At 44.9% G+C, this 18,690-nt stretch overlaps 1 protein-coding gene across 3 annotated transcripts in view; it reads left to right on the top strand.

Annotated features, from left to right (window-relative positions):
• The window catches only part of LOC115384214 (tensin-like), a 69,701-nt gene extending 52,563 nt beyond the window's left edge, over window positions 1-17,138 (top strand). For all 3 annotated transcript variants that reach the window (XM_030086524.1, XM_030086526.1, XM_030086525.1), the window contains 17 exons: window positions 3,079-4,740; window positions 5,790-5,953; window positions 7,466-7,610; window positions 9,628-9,702; window positions 9,902-9,931; window positions 10,036-10,108; window positions 10,225-10,730; window positions 10,801-10,887; window positions 10,960-11,088; window positions 11,959-12,054; window positions 12,132-12,209; window positions 12,284-12,355; window positions 13,026-13,052; window positions 13,141-13,309; window positions 13,512-13,580; window positions 15,954-15,983; window positions 16,082-17,138. In XM_030086524.1, the coding sequence (XP_029942384.1) occupies window positions 3,079-4,740; window positions 5,790-5,953; window positions 7,466-7,610; window positions 9,628-9,702; window positions 9,902-9,931; window positions 10,036-10,108; window positions 10,225-10,730; window positions 10,801-10,887; window positions 10,960-11,088; window positions 11,959-12,054; window positions 12,132-12,209; window positions 12,284-12,355; window positions 13,026-13,052; window positions 13,141-13,309; window positions 13,512-13,580; window positions 15,954-15,983; window positions 16,082-16,211 (3,542 nt within the window). In that variant the 3' untranslated portion in view covers window positions 16,212-17,138. The remainder of the gene's footprint in view (window positions 1-3,078; window positions 4,741-5,789; window positions 5,954-7,465; window positions 7,611-9,627; window positions 9,703-9,901; window positions 9,932-10,035; window positions 10,109-10,224; window positions 10,731-10,800; window positions 10,888-10,959; window positions 11,089-11,958; window positions 12,055-12,131; window positions 12,210-12,283; window positions 12,356-13,025; window positions 13,053-13,140; window positions 13,310-13,511; window positions 13,581-15,953; window positions 15,984-16,081) is intronic.
• Window positions 17,139-18,690: the final 1,552 nt, after the last annotated feature.

The raw sequence follows: 18,690 nt of genomic DNA, 5'->3' as shown, positions 1-18,690 counted from the left end.
TTGTACCCATTTACTACAGTTAGAATTACTCTTACCGTCATTGACAGATTGCTTTCTTTCCTTAATAGCCGCAATTACCTCATTATAGCATAATCGTCTTGGGGTTTTTTTTGTTTGTTTTTTTAGTTTTGTCCAAGATGGCTCAACATTTAATTTGGTTTTGTCTTTTTTGGGAATGTTCCAACTGGGACTGTGCAGCACGAGACGCTGATCCCAGCTTCAAGGTCAGAGAGTTTCTCACATGACGTTCAAGTGAAAACCGATAACTTTTGTTTACACAACAACGGCGCTGGAAATGCAAGATTTTGAAAACTGCTCCAAGGATGGAATTTTCCAGATGGGGGGAAAACGCAACTTTTTGAACAAACTCCAACTCCATCTCCTAAATGGAGAGAAACGCTGCAACTGAGCCTGTAAAAAAATTGGCAAGGCATATATTTTTGAAAATGCACCGACTCCATCTCCGTGTAATAGTAGGAAAACACGACTTTTCGAACATCAAAAACCAAAAGTACATTTTTCAACATACTATCACTCTATCTCTGTGAAAACGGGAAAATGCAACTTTTTGAACACATTCTGACTCCATGTCCATCATTATTTTTATTAGCATACATGTAAAAGGGGGAAACAGGAGCTTTTTGAACACAGTCTGATTGCGTCATTGTGCAAATAGCAGAAAACACAACTTTTTGAAAATAGCCCCTAAAGTGGAACTTTTTGAAATGCCTCATCTCTACGTAAACAGAGGAAAATATAACTTTTTGAATGCGCTTCAGCTCCATTGCTGTGAAAAAGGGGGGGGGGGGGGGGGGGGGGGGGGGGAATACAGCTTTTTGAAAACAGCTCCTAAAGTGGAACTTTTTGAAAATGCCTCAACTCCATTTCTGTGTAAACAGAGGAAAATGCAACTTTTTGAAAACGCTCCAATCCCATTTTGTGCTGTTGGCAGAAATGCTGCTGAAAGGTCATTTAAACGGAACTTTAAACACTCACTGTGGTGGGAGCAGATGTTCTGAATTACTGTACCAGTTTACAAAAAAACTGGTGACAGTGTTTACAAAGACATTTTCATTTCAAGTGTTGCTCATCACTTCTTTTATAAATTCAGACCCCCTTCACTCAAGTAGTGATGTTGCTTCTTCCTGGGAATATTTCATGCTTTACTTATGAGTCAGTCATTTTGATTTCTGTATAATTTTGGTTAAATGAATCATTTTCTCTCTCACAGAAAGAGCAGATTACTTCGGGTTATTGGATGATCCAGCGGGACGTTTTCCAAAACCAACAGAGACACTGTGCACGAAATAGACTCGTTTTGTTTGTAAAAGAACACTTACGATACCACAGCCACACATTGCACGCTGTTGTCCGGAGTTCCATTCTAGTTGTGTTTGTGGGTTTCTGCCTTGGCCATGAAATGCCATATGAAAGTGTCAGCCCCCCCCCCAGTTTAACCTCAGGATGGGGGTTAACCGGCAGCTGGAAAAAGAGTCACTCTGGCAAAGCTGAGTGGTTTTTTTGCCACGGAGAGCTGAAAGATCGTCTTTTATGAACACGAACAAGGGCAGGCTCTCTTCTGGAAAAGGTCAACGGGAGTTGGCCGAGGGAGAATGATGGGAACCATGGTTCTTTGTCAATTTTAAAACGGAAAATAGTTTGTTAAAAAGTTGCGTCGGGGATGGGATCCCCCTTAAAGACGCCTCTGCCCAGGCTGTTGGGCGGGGGCGGGAGGAGCTTGGGTCCCTCCCCTGCTGCCGGGAACAGTTCGGGGATCGTCCCAGACTTCCAGCTCACCCCCTTCCAGCAGCCTCGGTGGTACGGCCCCGCCTCGCTCCGGCGGAGCACATGTCGGGTTGATAGGAGGACATGAATCAGAGAGGGCAGGGAGAGGAGAAGCCCAGAGGCAAAAACTTCAGAGACTCTACCAAAGTGGGTCCTGATGGATGGACTGTAATCTGGAGGATTTTTGGTCTGGATGTAGGTGAAAGAAGGAAAACTTCTATTTGAAAAGGTAAGGGGGGGGGGGGGGGTTCTATTTGGTTTAGGATAAAAGTACACCAATTAGTCTGTATTTAATTGTTGGTTTGATTTATATTGTTGCTGTCAAGACATACACCTCTTGACTCCTCTCTTAATCTGTGTCAGCATTAAAATAATCCAGAGGAACAGCCTGTGTTCCCGGCTTCCCTCCCATTCCTCAGTTGTTGACATGGGTTTTGAAATAACTCCGCTCCGAGTGATCCGCCATCTGTCTCCAGGGGCCGCTCAATTTGGAACATCCTCACACATGAGCCAGTCCAGGTCGTGTGTACGTAGTCGTATCGCTTTGCAAAATGTATACCGGCTATGGGAAGCCAGTGCGGATACGATGCTCTCGTCAACTAAGTGTTATTACAGAATGGGCTGCTGCACGTGTGATTGTTTCTTTCTTGACTGTGAGAGTGTTTTACAGTTTGACACAAGGCCTGGAGTTGCAGTCTGTGTGCAAGTACAGTAAAGAAATACCGAAATATGTCGAAATGAAGATCGTGAATACAACAAAGCGACAGAATAATTCAAATTGAAAAACAATAAAATGTGAATTAGTCTCTCAAATGCATCCAGGAAAGAAAAATGAAGTCCAGACAAACTGTTTGGCTCAAGTGAAACATTATACTGATAAAAAGTGTAGGCATTTGTTGCATTGCGCAACATGTTTGTAATCACTTTGCTAGCATGATTCAGCAGCCGGAAATCAAGCGGAAGTCGACGGCTCGTTCTCTTCAAGTCCAGCTCTGAGCTTTCAAACTGGCACTGCCTGCTCTTCTCCTTGGCTCGCACGGACCAGCTGTTTCAGAGCCCACCCCGGTTCATGTCCGACCACGTGGGTCTGCTCTGACGCAACGTGACGAGGGGGTGGCTTCAGACCTGCAAACTAGCTATTAATAGAGCCAAAGGGGGCTGTGTTGCTGGTGACTAAAAGAGTTGGCTGTAGAGGTTGGATCGTTGTTTGTAGTGGGGAATGATCATCAAAACAAAAGCGACAACATCAAGTCATTTTGTTTTCTTAATGTGTTTTTTTTATATCTGTTTCAGATGTTGGTCACACTCAAGGTCCACTTGATGGAAGTCTTTATGCAAGGATCCGCAAGAAAGACTCCCTGGAGGGAGTTGTCACCATCAACGGCCTCCCAGTCCATGAAAATCCTTTGACCAGCACCGAGAACCCGTTACAGCACGCCAGCCATCCCCTGCAGACCGCCGAGCAGACTCTTCCCGTCACGGGACACACCTCCCTCCCGGCTGTTGATCACACCCTGTCCGTCAGCAGCGACTCGGGAAACTCCACCGCGTCCATCAAGACCGATCGCACAGATGAGCACAGCCAGTCTCTGCAGAGCGCCGCGAGTCACAACAACCCGGCGGTGACGCACCCGCCCATCAGCCCGCAGGAGAAGCGAGAGCTCGACCAGCTCCTGACCGGCCTCGAGGCCCCAAATCAGAGGCAAGCTTACTTATCCACGTCCACCAGTCCGGGAGGAGGAGTTCGACATCTGGTCCCGGCGCAGGTGCACGTCAACGGGGGCCACGCCAGACTGATTGGCGCCCCTTCGACAGAGGAGCGGGAAACGGATATCCTTGACGACGAGCTGCCTAATAGCCAGGAAGGCAACAGTGTAGACAGCTTGGGCACCATCTCGTCTTTAGAGGGCCAGGCGACACCCGCAGATCACTACTACCAATCGCAGACACCTGTCAGTGGCCAGAACGACGGGCCATACCTGGAGAGGAGTGTCCTTGGAGAAAAGCTGAGCGAGATGCCCGTGCATGGAGTACAAGCCACTGCAGCAATGCAGGAGAGGCCCGCGGACCCGCCGTTAACACAGGGGGGTTACAACAATTACCAGAACGGAGGGGGGATGTACCGCTCACAGTCCTTTGGGAACCCGGCCGTCGGCAGCCCCGAGAGCAACCCAAAGTCGATGCCCAGGGCCCCTGAGAGGAGCACCAGCAGCAGGGAGGCTGTTCAAAGGGGTCTGAATACGTGGCACCAGCACAGCCTTCCAGATGACCCGTTCGGACCCCCTCTCCAGTCAACGCACAGCTTACCGCACTTCCCCACCTCTGCCTCGCAGAGGGACATCGAGCAGTCGATTGAGGCGCTAAACATGCTCATGCTTGACCTGGACCCAATCAACTCCCACATGTCCAAGTCTCACAGTGCGCCCCCTGGGGAGAATAGCCTTAATTCCACCCAGGTGCCCTTCTCCCAGACCCTGGCCAGACCCTCATACCAAGCAGACTCTGCCATCCATGGCTATAATAACTCAGTTGGCAACAGCTTTCATCAGCCGGCACGATCGACTGGGAGGGTGACAACACTGCCCAACCAGAGCCCAGTTATGGAGTCTCCTACGTATTCTCCCCAGAGACCCAACGCTGGCTACCAACACCAAAACACCACTCCGACGCACACCCCCGAACCCTACCTCCACACGCGGCAGGCACCCCATCACCATGCCATCGACCCCTCATCGAATTTCACCCAAAAGCCTATGAACTCACACCCAGGTGGCGGGGTTTCACACTCCCCAGATCTGCAAGGCTCCTCTCCATACCCGGGCTACAGCGCCTCCTCCTCCCCCCTCCCCGCGCTCACCCCCCAGCCCAAGGACACGTCTTCTACATCCTTGGCGAGAGAGCAAGACCCAGAGGAGGAGCTGAACCTGGAAGGCCTGGTGGCTCACCGCATTGCTGGTGAGATTTCATGATGTTGTGCGGAGTGAATGAAGTGTCTCCCAGTTTGGAGCATCAATTGTTTGTAGTTTGACACCAGCCTCTTTGTTTCAGTCGATCGACTTGTGTTGAAACCTCTTTTGAGTGTCCAAAACAGTTTGAAACTTGTATATTTCAGCAGGGACATAAAGATTTGTGATCCATCCCTGTAGTTGAGAGCGTTCTGGCAGTGGTGGAAAGATGTTTGGCAGGCTTGGCGCATCAGGCCGAACGTGAGCTTGTGCAGCTTTCAGCAGTTTCTGTTACAGAGTCATAATAGGGGGTGGGGGGGATGCCGCACCAGAGGAATGACTGAGCTCATAAAATTAGCTCCGCGGCCAGAGAGAGGCAGAGCCGATGAGAGTGCAGAAGGAATGAGAGTAAGAATAGCCAAAGCATTCAGAGGCACCGGCTTCCACACATTGTCCGCATTCATAATGTAGAGATGTGATGCTCACAGGTGCCTCCCAGTGGAACAAAGATGTAAATTCCAGTTTCTAACAGGTCAAGGTGATCTTGAATTGATGATAGCCACTTCATTTCTGTTCTGATTTTTCCCTCTCTTTTCTGTTTAAACCATCCCCCCCCCACTGTATGGGAAACCCTTCCAACCATTGCTTCTTCTTCGTCTTCCTCCGCACTTCCCTCATCCTCCTCCTGCACACTTCTTCATCCTCCTCCACCCGCCACTTCCCCTCCACCACCTTGACCTCCCTCCCCTGGAAACAGAGTACAACGCTCGTATCCGGGGCATCAGTGAAAGCATAACACCGCAACAATCTGACCGCCACCGCTCCTATTCCTTCTCTGGTTTGTTCACTTTCCCACAACATTTTTTTTGTTTTTCCTACATTCGTAGATTTTTTTTCACTGCTTCTTAACCATTTCTCCTTTATTTGTCCAATTCTAAACATCTGTCACTCTCTCACTATCTGTCTGGAGGGTTCATATCAATGAGATTGCGGTGGGTTTTTTTTTTCCCCCCCAAAGTGTTTGTGACACACAGTGAATGTTTTTCGGGGGCGTTTCAGGGGTGCGCTCCAGAGGAATGACCCCTGAAGTGACGCAGGAGACGGGCAGGCGCCGCACCACGAGCGAGGGCCATTACCAGAGCGGCCATGATTCGACGTCGGCTGTGCACTCAGCAGACTTTGCCAACAATCTGGCGATGAATCCAGGAGGACGACCCAGAGAGGTAGAGAAGACCGGGGATGACTGGAGCAGTTTTTTTGGTTTGAGCAACTGTAGCTCAGTAGGTGTTGGTTCATAAAATCTCAAATTCTGACATCTGTCGGCTGTCAATCACTTGGACTTCTTCTACACCAGCGATCTGCAACTTTTAGACCAAAAGCACCTTATTTGTGATTTTCCACCAAGTCAGATTTACAAGGATCCACAAAACACAGTTAACCTTTAAAATGAAGCTAACACAGTGCCTAAAGCTTCATATATGCAGTATTACATATCATAAAACTCTTATGCTGTATTTATGACATTTCAGCTTTAATTTCAGATGTTGAGCATTTCATTACATTGTCATCTGTTTTTAATAATAACAATGCATTGGTTTTATATAGCGCTGTTCTGGACACTCAAAGACGCTTTACATTGCATTATGCATTCATTCCATACTGGGTGGTGGTAAGCTACTCTTGTAGCCACAGCTGCCCTGGGGCGGACTGGACCTCCGACCACCACCAACCATTCACTCTCGCACTACTTTCACACTGAAGCAAGGTGGGTGAAGTGTCTTGCCCAAGGACACAATGACAGTTTTATGCCTGCGGGACCGGGGATCGAACCGCCAAACTTCCGGTTATAAGACGACCCACTCTACCAACTGAGCAACTGTCGGTTTCATCTTCCTTTTACAGCTTTTATTAGACAATTTTGACATTTTAGAGTAGAATAAATGCTTTCTTAATCACAAAAGGAAATTTCCTTCAAGTATTGCTCCACAAAAATTAAATAGAAATTTGAATATCAAATAAGACAGAATAGAAATTAAATTTTTATCTGTTTATTGCTTCATGAAATTCAATTTTTTTACATATTATTGTCTCCCTCATTCATTCATTGACAGAAACACAAATTGTCATTTTGTTGTTATTCATCTGTCAGTATTTGCTGAAATCAGGAAGAGTAAAAAAACAAAACAAAAGGAATTTACAAGCAGTTGGGACAAATTTAGTTAAACCTCATAAACTGGCACTGTTCCTCTTCATCGAGATCGTACCTCCTCACCATGTAAATGATCCCACAAAAAATTTCCATTTCTTTGCAAATGATCCAGTAACTTGACCTTCGGGATCCCGCCATCAGCCTGAAGCCTTTTTGGGGGAAAAAAAGTGGAATGTGATACAGAGTGATTTTTACAACACATTTATTGCTGGAAACCTTCAACTACAGAAAGCGTGGCACAATTTCATATCTTTCAGACCGTTGAAACTCTGTCATTTTATATGTTGTGTTTTGGAAGATTATGTCTAAAATCACACTTGAAAGTAGTTTAAAAGCAAATCTGAAGCTAGTCTGAAATCAAGCACAAACGTTTTGTATTAAGTTTGAATTATACTCAACTATTTTCAGAAATCTCTCCACTAAACACAAATGGAAATGGAAACAATATTTTAAGTACAAAATTTTGCCAAATCGGACTGTATGTCTGCTGTATCTGTAAATATTCAGTCCTTGGTTTCTTCCCCAGGGTACGGTGCACAGCTACCGGGAGGCATTCGAGGACAGCGAGGCAGACCGACTCGCCAGCAGCCCCAACTTTGCTGGCGGTGGTGAGAGTTCCCCGCCGACCCCCGGCTTCCCCGTATCTCCACAGACTCCTTACTTCAACATGCGTAGGTTCACACTGTCTGCAGATCGGGCGGGGGGATGGGGGGGCTCACAAGTGAAAATTACAGGAAAAGACATTATCATTTACAGAAAATAATTTCTAATTGAGCTCAGTAGCAGATGAAGTGCAGTCTCTCTCTGCAGTTCAGAGGTACCCAGTTAGCGAGTGGTTCAGGGTTCGGTGGAACGTTTGAACAGTTACTGAAGGCTTCCCCTGATTGCGTCTTGCCCATTGGCAGCTGTATGGCTGCGCAGCGGCCCGCTGGGCACGCCTCCGTGCCCTCGCCACCCCAGGCCCGGTAGCCCAGAGGCTGCTGGTCCACCCACAGCCACCTGTCGGGGAGGAAATGCAGACCAATCCAGACCCGTTCGGTGGTGCAGGATTTCCTCAGCTCCCCCTGCATGAGCAGCATCTCGGTGTCAGACGCCACGCTGGCCAGGTCGCGGTGGTGCTTCCTGCAGTGGTCCAGAGCTTCCTCCCAGGTCTTCTTCTCCCTCACCACAAGGGCGCGGTAGCAGAAGAAAGGCAAGACATAGTTTTCTTGAAGATCGTACCACGATTGTCCATAGATAGCACCGCCTTTTTTTTAAAGTCATTGTCTGGTTCATTGTCTGCCCAGAAACGTTCTGTCAGGTTTCCTCCTCCTGACCACATCCAGACTCTCAAGTTCTTAGGCGATTGCATCAGACCGATCCATGCGAAATTCCCCTTGTAGTCAGGGTTGTCCTGACGCAGTTTGTTCATCTCGTGTTTGTCGCCGGCGGCAGCCAGGTCAGTGTAGAAGAGCCGGCAGTGCTGCTGAGCTTTGGGCCAGGTCTTCTGTTCGTCGACAAAAACGTACTTGCCAAATATCTGAGACAAGTTCAGCAGGAGCAGCATGTACCAGAAGGTTCCCTCCATCGCTGTCGAAGAGAGAACCGTGAACCGTTTGGAGTTTTTGACCTGTTTGTTCTGTCACATAAAGTAGTATCAAAGCATTTGAGAGATTTGCATGGGGCGGGCCATTTTAAGAAGTGATCCTCTCTGAATCCAGGAGCTTACACAGTCACCAAAGCAAAGCAGAGAAGTGACGCGTATCTGGAAAATAAGTCCCGAATGGCGCCAGGGTTAAGATGTAATGTGTGTCGTCAAGATCTGAATGCAAATTTGCTCACTTTAGGATTTTTTTTTTTACCTTTTTAAGTGACTGAGAGAGAATTTTCCTTGGAAAAATATGGCTTTAATACAGGTTCAATTCCCCCAAAAAAGCAACACGTTCCCCATGGTCAGCTCAAAAAAGACAAGCGCCAAATACAACGCAGTACTTTCAAGACACTTTAAGAGAGGAAAAACTCAACAATTAGACATAATCAAGCAGAGGAGTCGGTGGAAAGGAAAAATTCCCTTTGAATAGGAAGAATCCTGCAGAGCCAGACTCAATAGTGGAGACTTTCGAAAGAATCCAGTCTTTCTGTCACCAATTGTCGTCACTCTTGCCTGAGCTTCGGTTTGCACACCACCGTGTGGCACATCTTTGGAAAAGCAGCCTTTTGTCTCCCTCCCATCTCCCTGCAGTCAGTCCTGAACCGTTGCAGTAAGAAGCTGTTCTGTCACACAGAACTTCATTTTCACCCTCCAGTCGTCACTGCATGCCCATTGGAGGAAGCATCCAAATCCACGTCATCCGTCTCTTTTTCAGCTGAAACCCCAAAAAACCCATCATTTTTAACTCGAATGGCATGTGTTCATCCGTCACATCACTGGCCAGCGCAGTCCCATCGTCCGACTCTCACCAGTTGTTCTGCAGCTTGAATTTAACCCAGTGAGGAATGCAAATACCCGATGTGTTTCACCATTAAATACATCAGCGGTGTAAAATTGAGGGTACATCTTGGCCCAAAAATGGACTTCATGAACACATTTGGAATAAATAAGATTGAAAATGTTTGCATCAGTCATCTTTGGCACATTGCATGTTGTCATGCCTCAGTGTTCGTCCTCCACTGGCTCTCTTATCGGTGTCATCAATTCTTTCTTTGCAGCTCGCTCCCCTCTGGGTTTGGCCAAGACTCCCCTGTCGGCGCTGGGCCTGAAGCCTCATCAGCAGGGAGGATCAGGTCAGATTCTGGAAAGTTCAAGTCCCTGTCATGTACAGAGCATGTATTCCTTGCAGATAGATTAACATTTTTAGTCTCTGCTGCCCTCTAGTGCTCAAAAGCCAGTCCTGCTTTAGAGCTCACCCATCTGCTCCAATTCATGCTTTGCGCTCAAGTGTGTCTCCCCATTTTCCTCCCCCCTCTTTCCTCCTCGCTTCAGACTCTTCTGATTCTAATGATGGAGACCAAGGTAAATCACTCCTAATATCTCCTGTTTCAAGGCAGAAAAAGCAAAAAAGGGAGTGAATTTGAGTGAAAGCTAATCTGATTTTGTGATGTCTTTGTGTTTCTTAGATAATCGTGGTTTTGGAGCTCAGCAGTTCAATACTCCTCTGTCTTCCAGCAGTCCCATCCACAGTGCTGATGGGTAAGATTTTAGAAGACGTTGACTTTCTTGAACGTTCTCAGAACGAGTCGAGGTCGAGGTCAAACATGCTTTGGAGCCATGGTCAACCATTTTCTTCTACAATTTTTCTTCTGCAGTCGAGGGACTGGTTCTCCCATGAACGCCAACCGGCCCGCCTCCCCCGAGGGCTCCCAGGTCAACATCATGGGCATCCACACGGTCCCAGGCAGCCCCAACACGCTCCACCGCACGGTGGCCACCAACACGCCGCCAAGCCCCGCCCTCCAGAGACGCCTGGGTCAGGCCAGCCCCTCGCTGGCGAGACACCCGCCCCCGGGCGGCGTCCCGTCCAGCCCCCTGATCGGGCGGAGCCCCAAAATGGCGTCAGCCGGTGTGCCGCCCAGCCCCCTGATGGGGCGCCGCGCGATGGCGAGCACGCCCGATGAGCTGGGTGCCGCGTCCCGCCAGGGCAGCTCCCAGCCGCCCGCCACGCCCGCCTTCCCCGTCTCCCCCCAGCTGCCTGAGAAGAGACACCTGTCCAGCGGAGACGCCGAGAACAAGAACCTGACGCTGACGCCGGTCAGCGGCGGAAGCACGCCCAACCTGTCCGGCGCGCTACCGGACGTCTCCAAGTCCATATACGGTGAGGATCTGGAAGACGAGACCCGCGTTTGGACTTGCTGGAGGTAACTTGTTGGTTTCCGTCCCGACAGATGGGTATCCGGACATCAAGATGAATGTGAAGTTTGTGCAGGACACCTCCAGGTTCTGGTACAAACCGGATATCTCCAGAGAACAAGGTGAGATGAGGACGCCTCAAATAACTTTCACGAGAGTCTTACCCATCCCTCATCGTCTCATACTCTTTTCAGCCATCAACCTGTTGAAGGACCGGGAGCCCGGCGCCTTCATCATCAGAGACAGCCACTCGTTCCGCGGCGCCTACGGCCTGGCCATGAAGGTGGCGTGCCCGCCGCCGACGGTCCAGCAGAACAAGAAAGGTTCCCTCAGATCCCACGCTCTCTTGCGTCCTGTGATTTACACGACAGTGTTTTCAAGTGAAAGAGTTTCGTTAAGTTTTGAGGATCAGAAAGTGCAACTTTTTGAAAATGTAGAACTTTTTAAGGAGGTTTCAACTCTGTCTTCCTGGAAATGGGGTAAGTTTTTTGGGATGAGGTTTGGGGTAAGGTTTTTGAAAGTCTTTTATTCCTTCTCCATGTAACCAAGTGAAAACGCAGCTTTTTGAAAGTGCTCTAACTCAGTCTTCATGTAAATGATAAAAATGCAACTTTTGGGAAAATTCTTTAATACTGTCTCCATGGAATCATGTTAAAATGTAACTTTTTTAAATATGCTCTGAATCCATCTCCATAGAAATGGGGGAAGTGCAACTTTTTGAAAGCCCTCTGACTTGGTCTCCATGGAACCAAGCTGAAATGCGTCTTTCCGAAAATGCTTTGATTCCATCTCCATGGAAACAGACAAACATACAACTTTTTTTTGAAAAAGCTCTGATTCCGTCTCCAAGGAAATGGGGGAAATGTAACCTTTTGAAAATGCTCTGGTTCTCTCTCAGTGTAAACAGATGAAAAATGCAACTTTTTGGAAATGCTGCTGTTGCGCACCATGGCCGTAGTAAACAGTTTTTCTGCACATAAGAACAGTGTTTGCCTCCAGAGCGTCATGACTTCCAGTCAGACAGCACTCACCTCAACAAGCAAACTAGTGTTCCTGCTGTTTTCATATAAACAGACGTCATTTTCAAAACATTGCCGTGTAAACGCAAACATTCCGGAAACAAGAACAGAAAAATGGTGCACTTTTTACTTGAAGCATCATATAAAGCCTAACTCTCTTTCCTCGTCACCCAGTCGGAGACATGACGAACGAGCTGGTGAGACACTTCCTGATTGAAACGAGCGCCAAAGGCGTCCGCCTGAAGGGCTGCCCCAACGAACCCTACTTCGGTGAGCGCCGCTTTGGACGCCGGCGTCGCGGATTCGGATTTGATCCCCGCTTAACGGAGGCGTCTCTGTGTTTGCAGGGTGCCTCTCGGCTCTGGTGTACCAACACTCCATGACCCCGCTGGCCCTGCCCTGCAAGCTGATGATCCCCACCAAAGGTCGGCCCCGCCCCCCCCGGCGACTCGCTCTCATGAAACAAAACCGTGTTCTGACTCTGTTCTCTCAACCAAAGACCCAAACGAAGAAGCACTGGAGCTGGCCACGCCCACTGATCCCGTCCTGGAGCTTCTCAAGCAGGGAGCAGGTGAGCGTCTGGAAAGGAATTGAATTGAAAGTCCTTTATTTTGAAATTGCAGTGTTCCAGCAGCACAGAGAAAAGAAATATTAATAGAAAAAAAATGTGAAGTGTGAAAAATTTACAAAGCACCACCAAGCATAAAAAAATTAAATATAATTTAAATGAAAATGTAGGACAAATATATTTAAATGATAGATATAAACTGACAGACATAATATAAATATTTGAATATAAATTTAAGGTAGATATAATTAAGTAACAGATATAAATTAACAGACATAAATTAAATATAATTTAAATAAAAATTTAAGACAGATATAATTAAATATAATTTAAATAAAAATTCAAGACAGATACATATGTACAATATGATAATAGTAATTGCAGATATATTTTAAATATAATTTAAATATACATTTAATACAGACACATATGTACAGTATAATTAAAAAAAAATGTGAGAATCTCAAAAAGATATATACACAGGAGTTTCACAGAACTGTGAATGAATGATGGATTATTGCACGAGATAAATGATTGTCTTGACATTTAGGAGAGTGTGTGTGGTGTGTGTGTTTGGTCTCGTCGGAGCAGTGGTCTTTTACTTTATCATCCCGTTTTGGAGAAAACCTTGGCCATTGAATAATCATCACATTGTCACCTTTTTACCTTACAGTTCAGAAGGCTCCAGAAGAAGCTCATGGTAAAGGCCTCTTTGCGACATTTTGTTAAAAAGCAAGAGGAACGTCTCATTTGATCTAAACAGTGGTTTTTCTTTATTTTTTTTGCAGCGTGCAACGTCCTCTACATCAACTCGGTGGACATGGAGTCTCTGACGGGGCCTCAGGCCGTGGCCAAGGCCATCAGCCAGACGCTGGCCAGCAACCCGCTGCCCGCCGCCACCACTGTGCACTTCAGAGTGTCGGCACAGGGCATCACGCTCACCGACAGCCAGAGGAAGTGAGTGCCTGCCATTTTTACTCTTTCTTTTAGATGTTTTCCTTCAATCAAATCGTCGTTCAGTTGTGCTGGTCGAAAAAGTTTTAGTAACTCTTCACTATTATTTGAAAAATAAACAGTATGCCATGAATAAAATCAACGCGAGCTGTAAATACAGGACGTTTTTAATATCTGTTTGCTCTCTTTTGTCCTTTTCCTGCAGGATTTTCTTCAGACGGCATTATCCCATCAGCACGGTCACTTTCTGCGACGTTGATCCCCAGGACAGGAAGTAAGAACTCATTCCACTATTCACAAAAAAGCCCTCAAAAAAAACCTTTTGAGTGTCTAAATTTGGGAAGAAAAAACTTGCAACAACCAAAAATGTAATGATCTTCATAATTTTAAATGAAACAAACCCAGAAATGTCATATTTTTAGTCATTTTATGTTCTATAAAGCCAACAATGTCATAATTTTGTCATTTTTCCACAAAATAAACCCAGTAATGTAGGATTTTTTTTTGTCATTTTTTGATTTGATAAACAAAATATTGTACAATTATGTCCCTTTTCAATGTAATGTCATTTTCTTCATATAGTAAAGCCAATATTGTCATAATTTTCCCATTTTCCCATAAAATAAACACAGTAATGTAATTGTTTAGGTGATTTGTCTACATAATAAACTCAATAATGTATCATTTAGACCCTTTTCAATGTAATAACTACAAATAATCTTATTTTGAGATTTTCTTGATATAATTGAGCAAATAATCTCATAATTTTGTAATTTCTCCCGAAGAAAAACCCAGTAATGCAATAATTTTATCGTTTTTCATATAATAAATCATTCCTATAATAGTTCTGTCATTTTTTAAACACAATAAATCCAATAATGTGTAATTTTTCATATACTCCAAATTCTCTAATTATTTTCTGATGTTCTTAATATAATAAAGCCAATCATGTCATTTTTTGCCATTTTATTTGTAATAAAGCCAACAATGCAACAAATGTTTCCTTTTTTATTGTAATAATAAATCCAATTAAAGCCGCAAGCGGCATTGGTCGGGACCGAGCCTCCCCGCCGGCCCACGACTGAGACGTCCACCCACTGACATGGAGTAGTTAGCATCTCCCATCCACTAACATGGAGCTGTTAGCATGTCCCATCCACTAACATGGAGCTGTTAGCATCTGTCATCCATTAAAATGGAGTAGTTAGCATGTCCCGTCCACTAACATGTAGCTGTTAGCTTATCCCATCCACTAACATGGAGTTGTTAGCATGTCCCATCCACTAACATGTAGTTGTTAGCATCTGGCATCCACTAACATGGAGTTGTTAGCTTCTCCTATCAGCTTTTAAGAGTCACTGAATGAAGACAACTGCGTTTACATGCAGTCAATATTCGGGTTAAGGTCAATATTCCAGTTTCTGAATCATTTGGAATAACCCGTTTACATGCTTAAACAGACACAGTTACTCCTGTTTACATGATCAGGGATATCCCCATTCAAACCGCGGAGCACAGACGACGCCATGACTGCATTTGCACTTTATGCCACGAGGTGTGCTATTTGCATGTTCAACCTTATTTTACACAGACACCACAGAAAAACGATGGGCGCTGCAGGCTCTCTCTGCATGTTGTTAGAAAAAGAGTAAGCCAGCAAAACGTGGTAATATGTTTAATGATGCGATGCACCGTTTTTTTTCAGTAAAAGAGAAGAACTGAACGATCGTTTTGGCACATTTTATTTACTTAGTAGCAGTTAAACTGTGCCACAAGTAGTTCCTGGACTCAAATGACCGAGACTCCTTGCGGGTAGAACATGCGCAGAGCAGTATGTCAAGTCCCTTTCGACCGGTATATTCCGATCAGAAATTCAGGTTAGAAAAGGAGTAACCCAGGGGTAATATTCAGGTTTTTAAAAACCGGAAACAACTTTTGTCGAGAAATTTGTCCTTTTTCATGTCGCGTGACTCTTATGTCTGTACGATAAACGGTCTCAGAGGAGATAATTTTTTCAGGAGGACTGATTTTGAGCAAAATTCAAAGGGAAGCAAAGGGAAATTGTGGACTTCCTGTTGGATTTAGGTCAGCGGTGTCAGCGCGTGAAATGTAGATCTTGATGAGACGAACACGTGACTGTTGGTTTGATACAACATTCCTGCGGGCCGTCGCGACTGTTTTAGTCATTTTTTTGGGATATAGGTGGCACTAGAGAGCCGATGGTGTTCGTTTTTGGATTTTATAAAATTTTTCGCCGGTCATGATGTGCATGCCAAGTTTGGTGAGTGTTCGTGCATGTTTAGGGGGTGAAATTGGCGTTTATTTGGGCGTAAGGAGAATAAAAAGAAACAAACGGACGAATAACAATAGAGACCTTGCCCTCCGGGCTCGGTCCCTAATAATATCATAACTCACCTGTAGCGTAATAAGATAAATGAATAAGAAACAGCAAATAAATCAACAACATTTTTGAAAATATATTTTTTTGGAGGTTTTTATGCCATTTTCCTTTTTGAAAAATCGATATAATTGATGGGAATATCCATTCAGAAGGATCAATATCGTCAACATTAAATTATTTTGTCTTCTTCATGACTCTTTTTTTGTTTCCAATGATCAGACTGATTAGATTGTAATTTCTCCACAGATGGGGTAAAGAAGGAGGCGGCTCAGTGAGGTAAGTTTGAGACGGGGTTATTTATCGGGACGAGCTCATGCCGATACTTTATTGATTTTTGATTTGTCGTGTCCTCCTCCTCCTCTTTTTCCCCTCAGGCTTTTCGGATTCGTGGCCCGGAAACAAGGAAGCACAACAGACAACGTGAGCCACCTGTTCGCCGAGCTGGACCCCGACCAGCCCGCCTCCGCCATCGTCAGCTTCGTCTCCAAGGTGATGAAGCGATGAGACCTCTCCGGCATCATGGCGACGGCGATGTCGTTGGGAAACCCCTCTTTTTCGCCGGGACCGGACGGCGTCGATCGATTCTTTCTGTCTCTCTCTCTCTCTCTCTCTCTCTCTCTCTCTTGCTCTCTCTCTCTCTTTTGTCCTCTCCGCCTTGCCCGGTTTGTCTTTTTTTGAAGGCATCAGTGTGGATCCAGAGTGGAGCTGTGCACGTGACAAACATGGAGGAGAAACGGCGTCCGCCGGGGTCGCCGGCCCTCCCGCTGGGAGGAGATCAGATGCAAAGGGGGACTTTGTACGTTTCAGGGTTTTCTCTGTTCTTTGTTTTTTTTTTTTTTTTTTGTTGATTTACCAAAGGTAGTTGCAATACAAATGTGCAAGAATGATGTAGCTACTTAAGCCATTGTTACTATTATTTTATTTTGAAAAGACGAAGAAGTGGAGGGAAAAAAAGAAAAGGAAAAAAACGTTTTTTTCTTCTCGAACTTCAGGAAAAAAGTTGAGCCTTAACGGCTTTGAAGACTTTATGCATGTTAGCTTGATCTTTAAGCTCGATTCTTCTAACTTCTTCCTCAAAGACACAAAGAAAAAAAAAAAAGAAGTGGCGAAAGCGTTGGAGCGGCCGATTTCTGGGTCTGTTGTGTGTTTTGGAAAGGGCTCTTGCAGTGATTAAAAACTGCGCATGGCAGACCAGATTTTAAAATATATATGAATATATAGATACAACAAGAAGAGGAAGATTAAAAAAAAAAAGAATAAGCAGAAGAACAAAAGAAAAAGCCACTCGCATCACCTCAAGACTGTTCGTCCACCAGATGGCGCCGCCGCTCATTCGGGCTCCTCTCGCTGCTTTTTGCAAGTTTGAAAAAAACACACTGGAAAAAAAAAACAAAAAACAAAACCCAGAGGAGCTGGACCTATGCACTGTTCTCTAAAAAGCATGCTGTTGTTTCCCAGAATGCACCGCCATCCCCCTCATCACTGAAGTCATTCTTATTGCTGTGTACTTTATGAAAAAAAAAATGACAAGAAAAAAATATAAAAGACCTTCAAGACTGCATGAACTTAGATTTTTTCCGCTCCTCTCGGAGTCCTTTAGACATTGTTGAAGTAGCCACATGACGGTGAGATGCTCTATTTTTACCTTTCGGTTTTAGATCCACATGAGCCAGGGTTATCTTTTTTCTTTTCTTTTTCCCTTTTCTTTTTTTTTAAACTTGTTGTTGATTACAATTAAAAAAAAAGACAGATTTTCACACTGTGTGCAAACGCCTGCTTGCTCAACCGTTCACGATAAGCTAAAAAAAAGAAAAAGTTGATATAAATGTACATAGATATAACTTTGAAAAAGGTGACATAGCGAAAAAGTATTTATTTTTGTTGCTTTGGTCCCCTCATGATTACCCATATATACATATATTGTACAGTCTAGATAAAGAAGATTACCTTAAAATGGGTTGAGAGAAAAAAACAAAAAAACAAAACAAAACTTATTTTGGCTAATGATTTCAAAATCTGAAGGATTTTGAAATGTGTTTGAATATATGGTGTACATTACTTTGTACATGTTTGTTTTTCATGTTTGAGTTAAGTTTATTTTTTTGTTCATTTGTTTATTTTTGAGCGAGGCGAAGGCATGGATGAGATAGAAACTGCATGGACAGAAGCATCCCGAGTGTTTTTTCTCCCTCCCCTGTCCGAAACATCGTAGCTGGGTAGACTTTTTAAAAGTTAAGAATTAAAGGAGGAATTAAAAAATAAAATAAACGGAAGTTCAGGAGCAATATGAAAAAACAGCACCCATGATTTTTTTTTTTTTTTTGCCAAAGATTCAAACATCTATGCTAAACAGGCTGCATGTTGCTTTTTTTTTTCATTTTTATTTTATTGTTAATCAAAAAATATAGCATCAAGAGAGAACATGCCCAAAGGACGGCTTGAGAAATGCTCGGTTTCAAAATAAGAGCCTCCAAGTCTTTATTTATTCTTATTTATTGTTTTAAGTTCTCCATTGTCGGAATGTATGGTGGCGCTTTCTCGAAAGCTGACGGCCCCGTTTTTTTTTACGCGGCGGCGATTTGGAGTTGAAAACACTTTTGGAAAAAAATAAAAAATTGTGAGGGGGTGCGAGTTTTTCCCCGACTCCGTCACCATGGAAACGGGCGAAAACAGGAAATGCTGCTACTGCACCGCAGGGACGTCGGACGATAACAAAGATGGCGGCAGTGATCTAGTTTTTTAAATCCATATTGGTAGTTTTGTAGTTGAGACTCATCCCATCCGTCGTTTGTCCGTGGAACTTTTCGAAAATGCGCCGTCTCCGTGGAAATGGTGGGGAAAGTTTCGGCTGCGCTTGCATGAAGTTTTCGTTCCTTTTTTTATAATCAAGAGCCACTGTTAAAGGATCCAACTGTCTGCGATCTTGGTTTCATCGCAAAAAAAAGTCGTCTTTCTAAACGCCCGAATGCGTTTTCGCCTGAAA

This window comes from Salarias fasciatus (assembly GCF_902148845.1).
Source record: "Salarias fasciatus chromosome 23 unlocalized genomic scaffold, fSalaFa1.1 super_scaffold_20, whole genome shotgun sequence".
Classification (NCBI taxonomy): domain Eukaryota; kingdom Metazoa; phylum Chordata; class Actinopteri; order Blenniiformes; family Blenniidae; genus Salarias; species Salarias fasciatus.
This window is presented reverse-complemented; position numbering and strand designations above follow the sequence as displayed.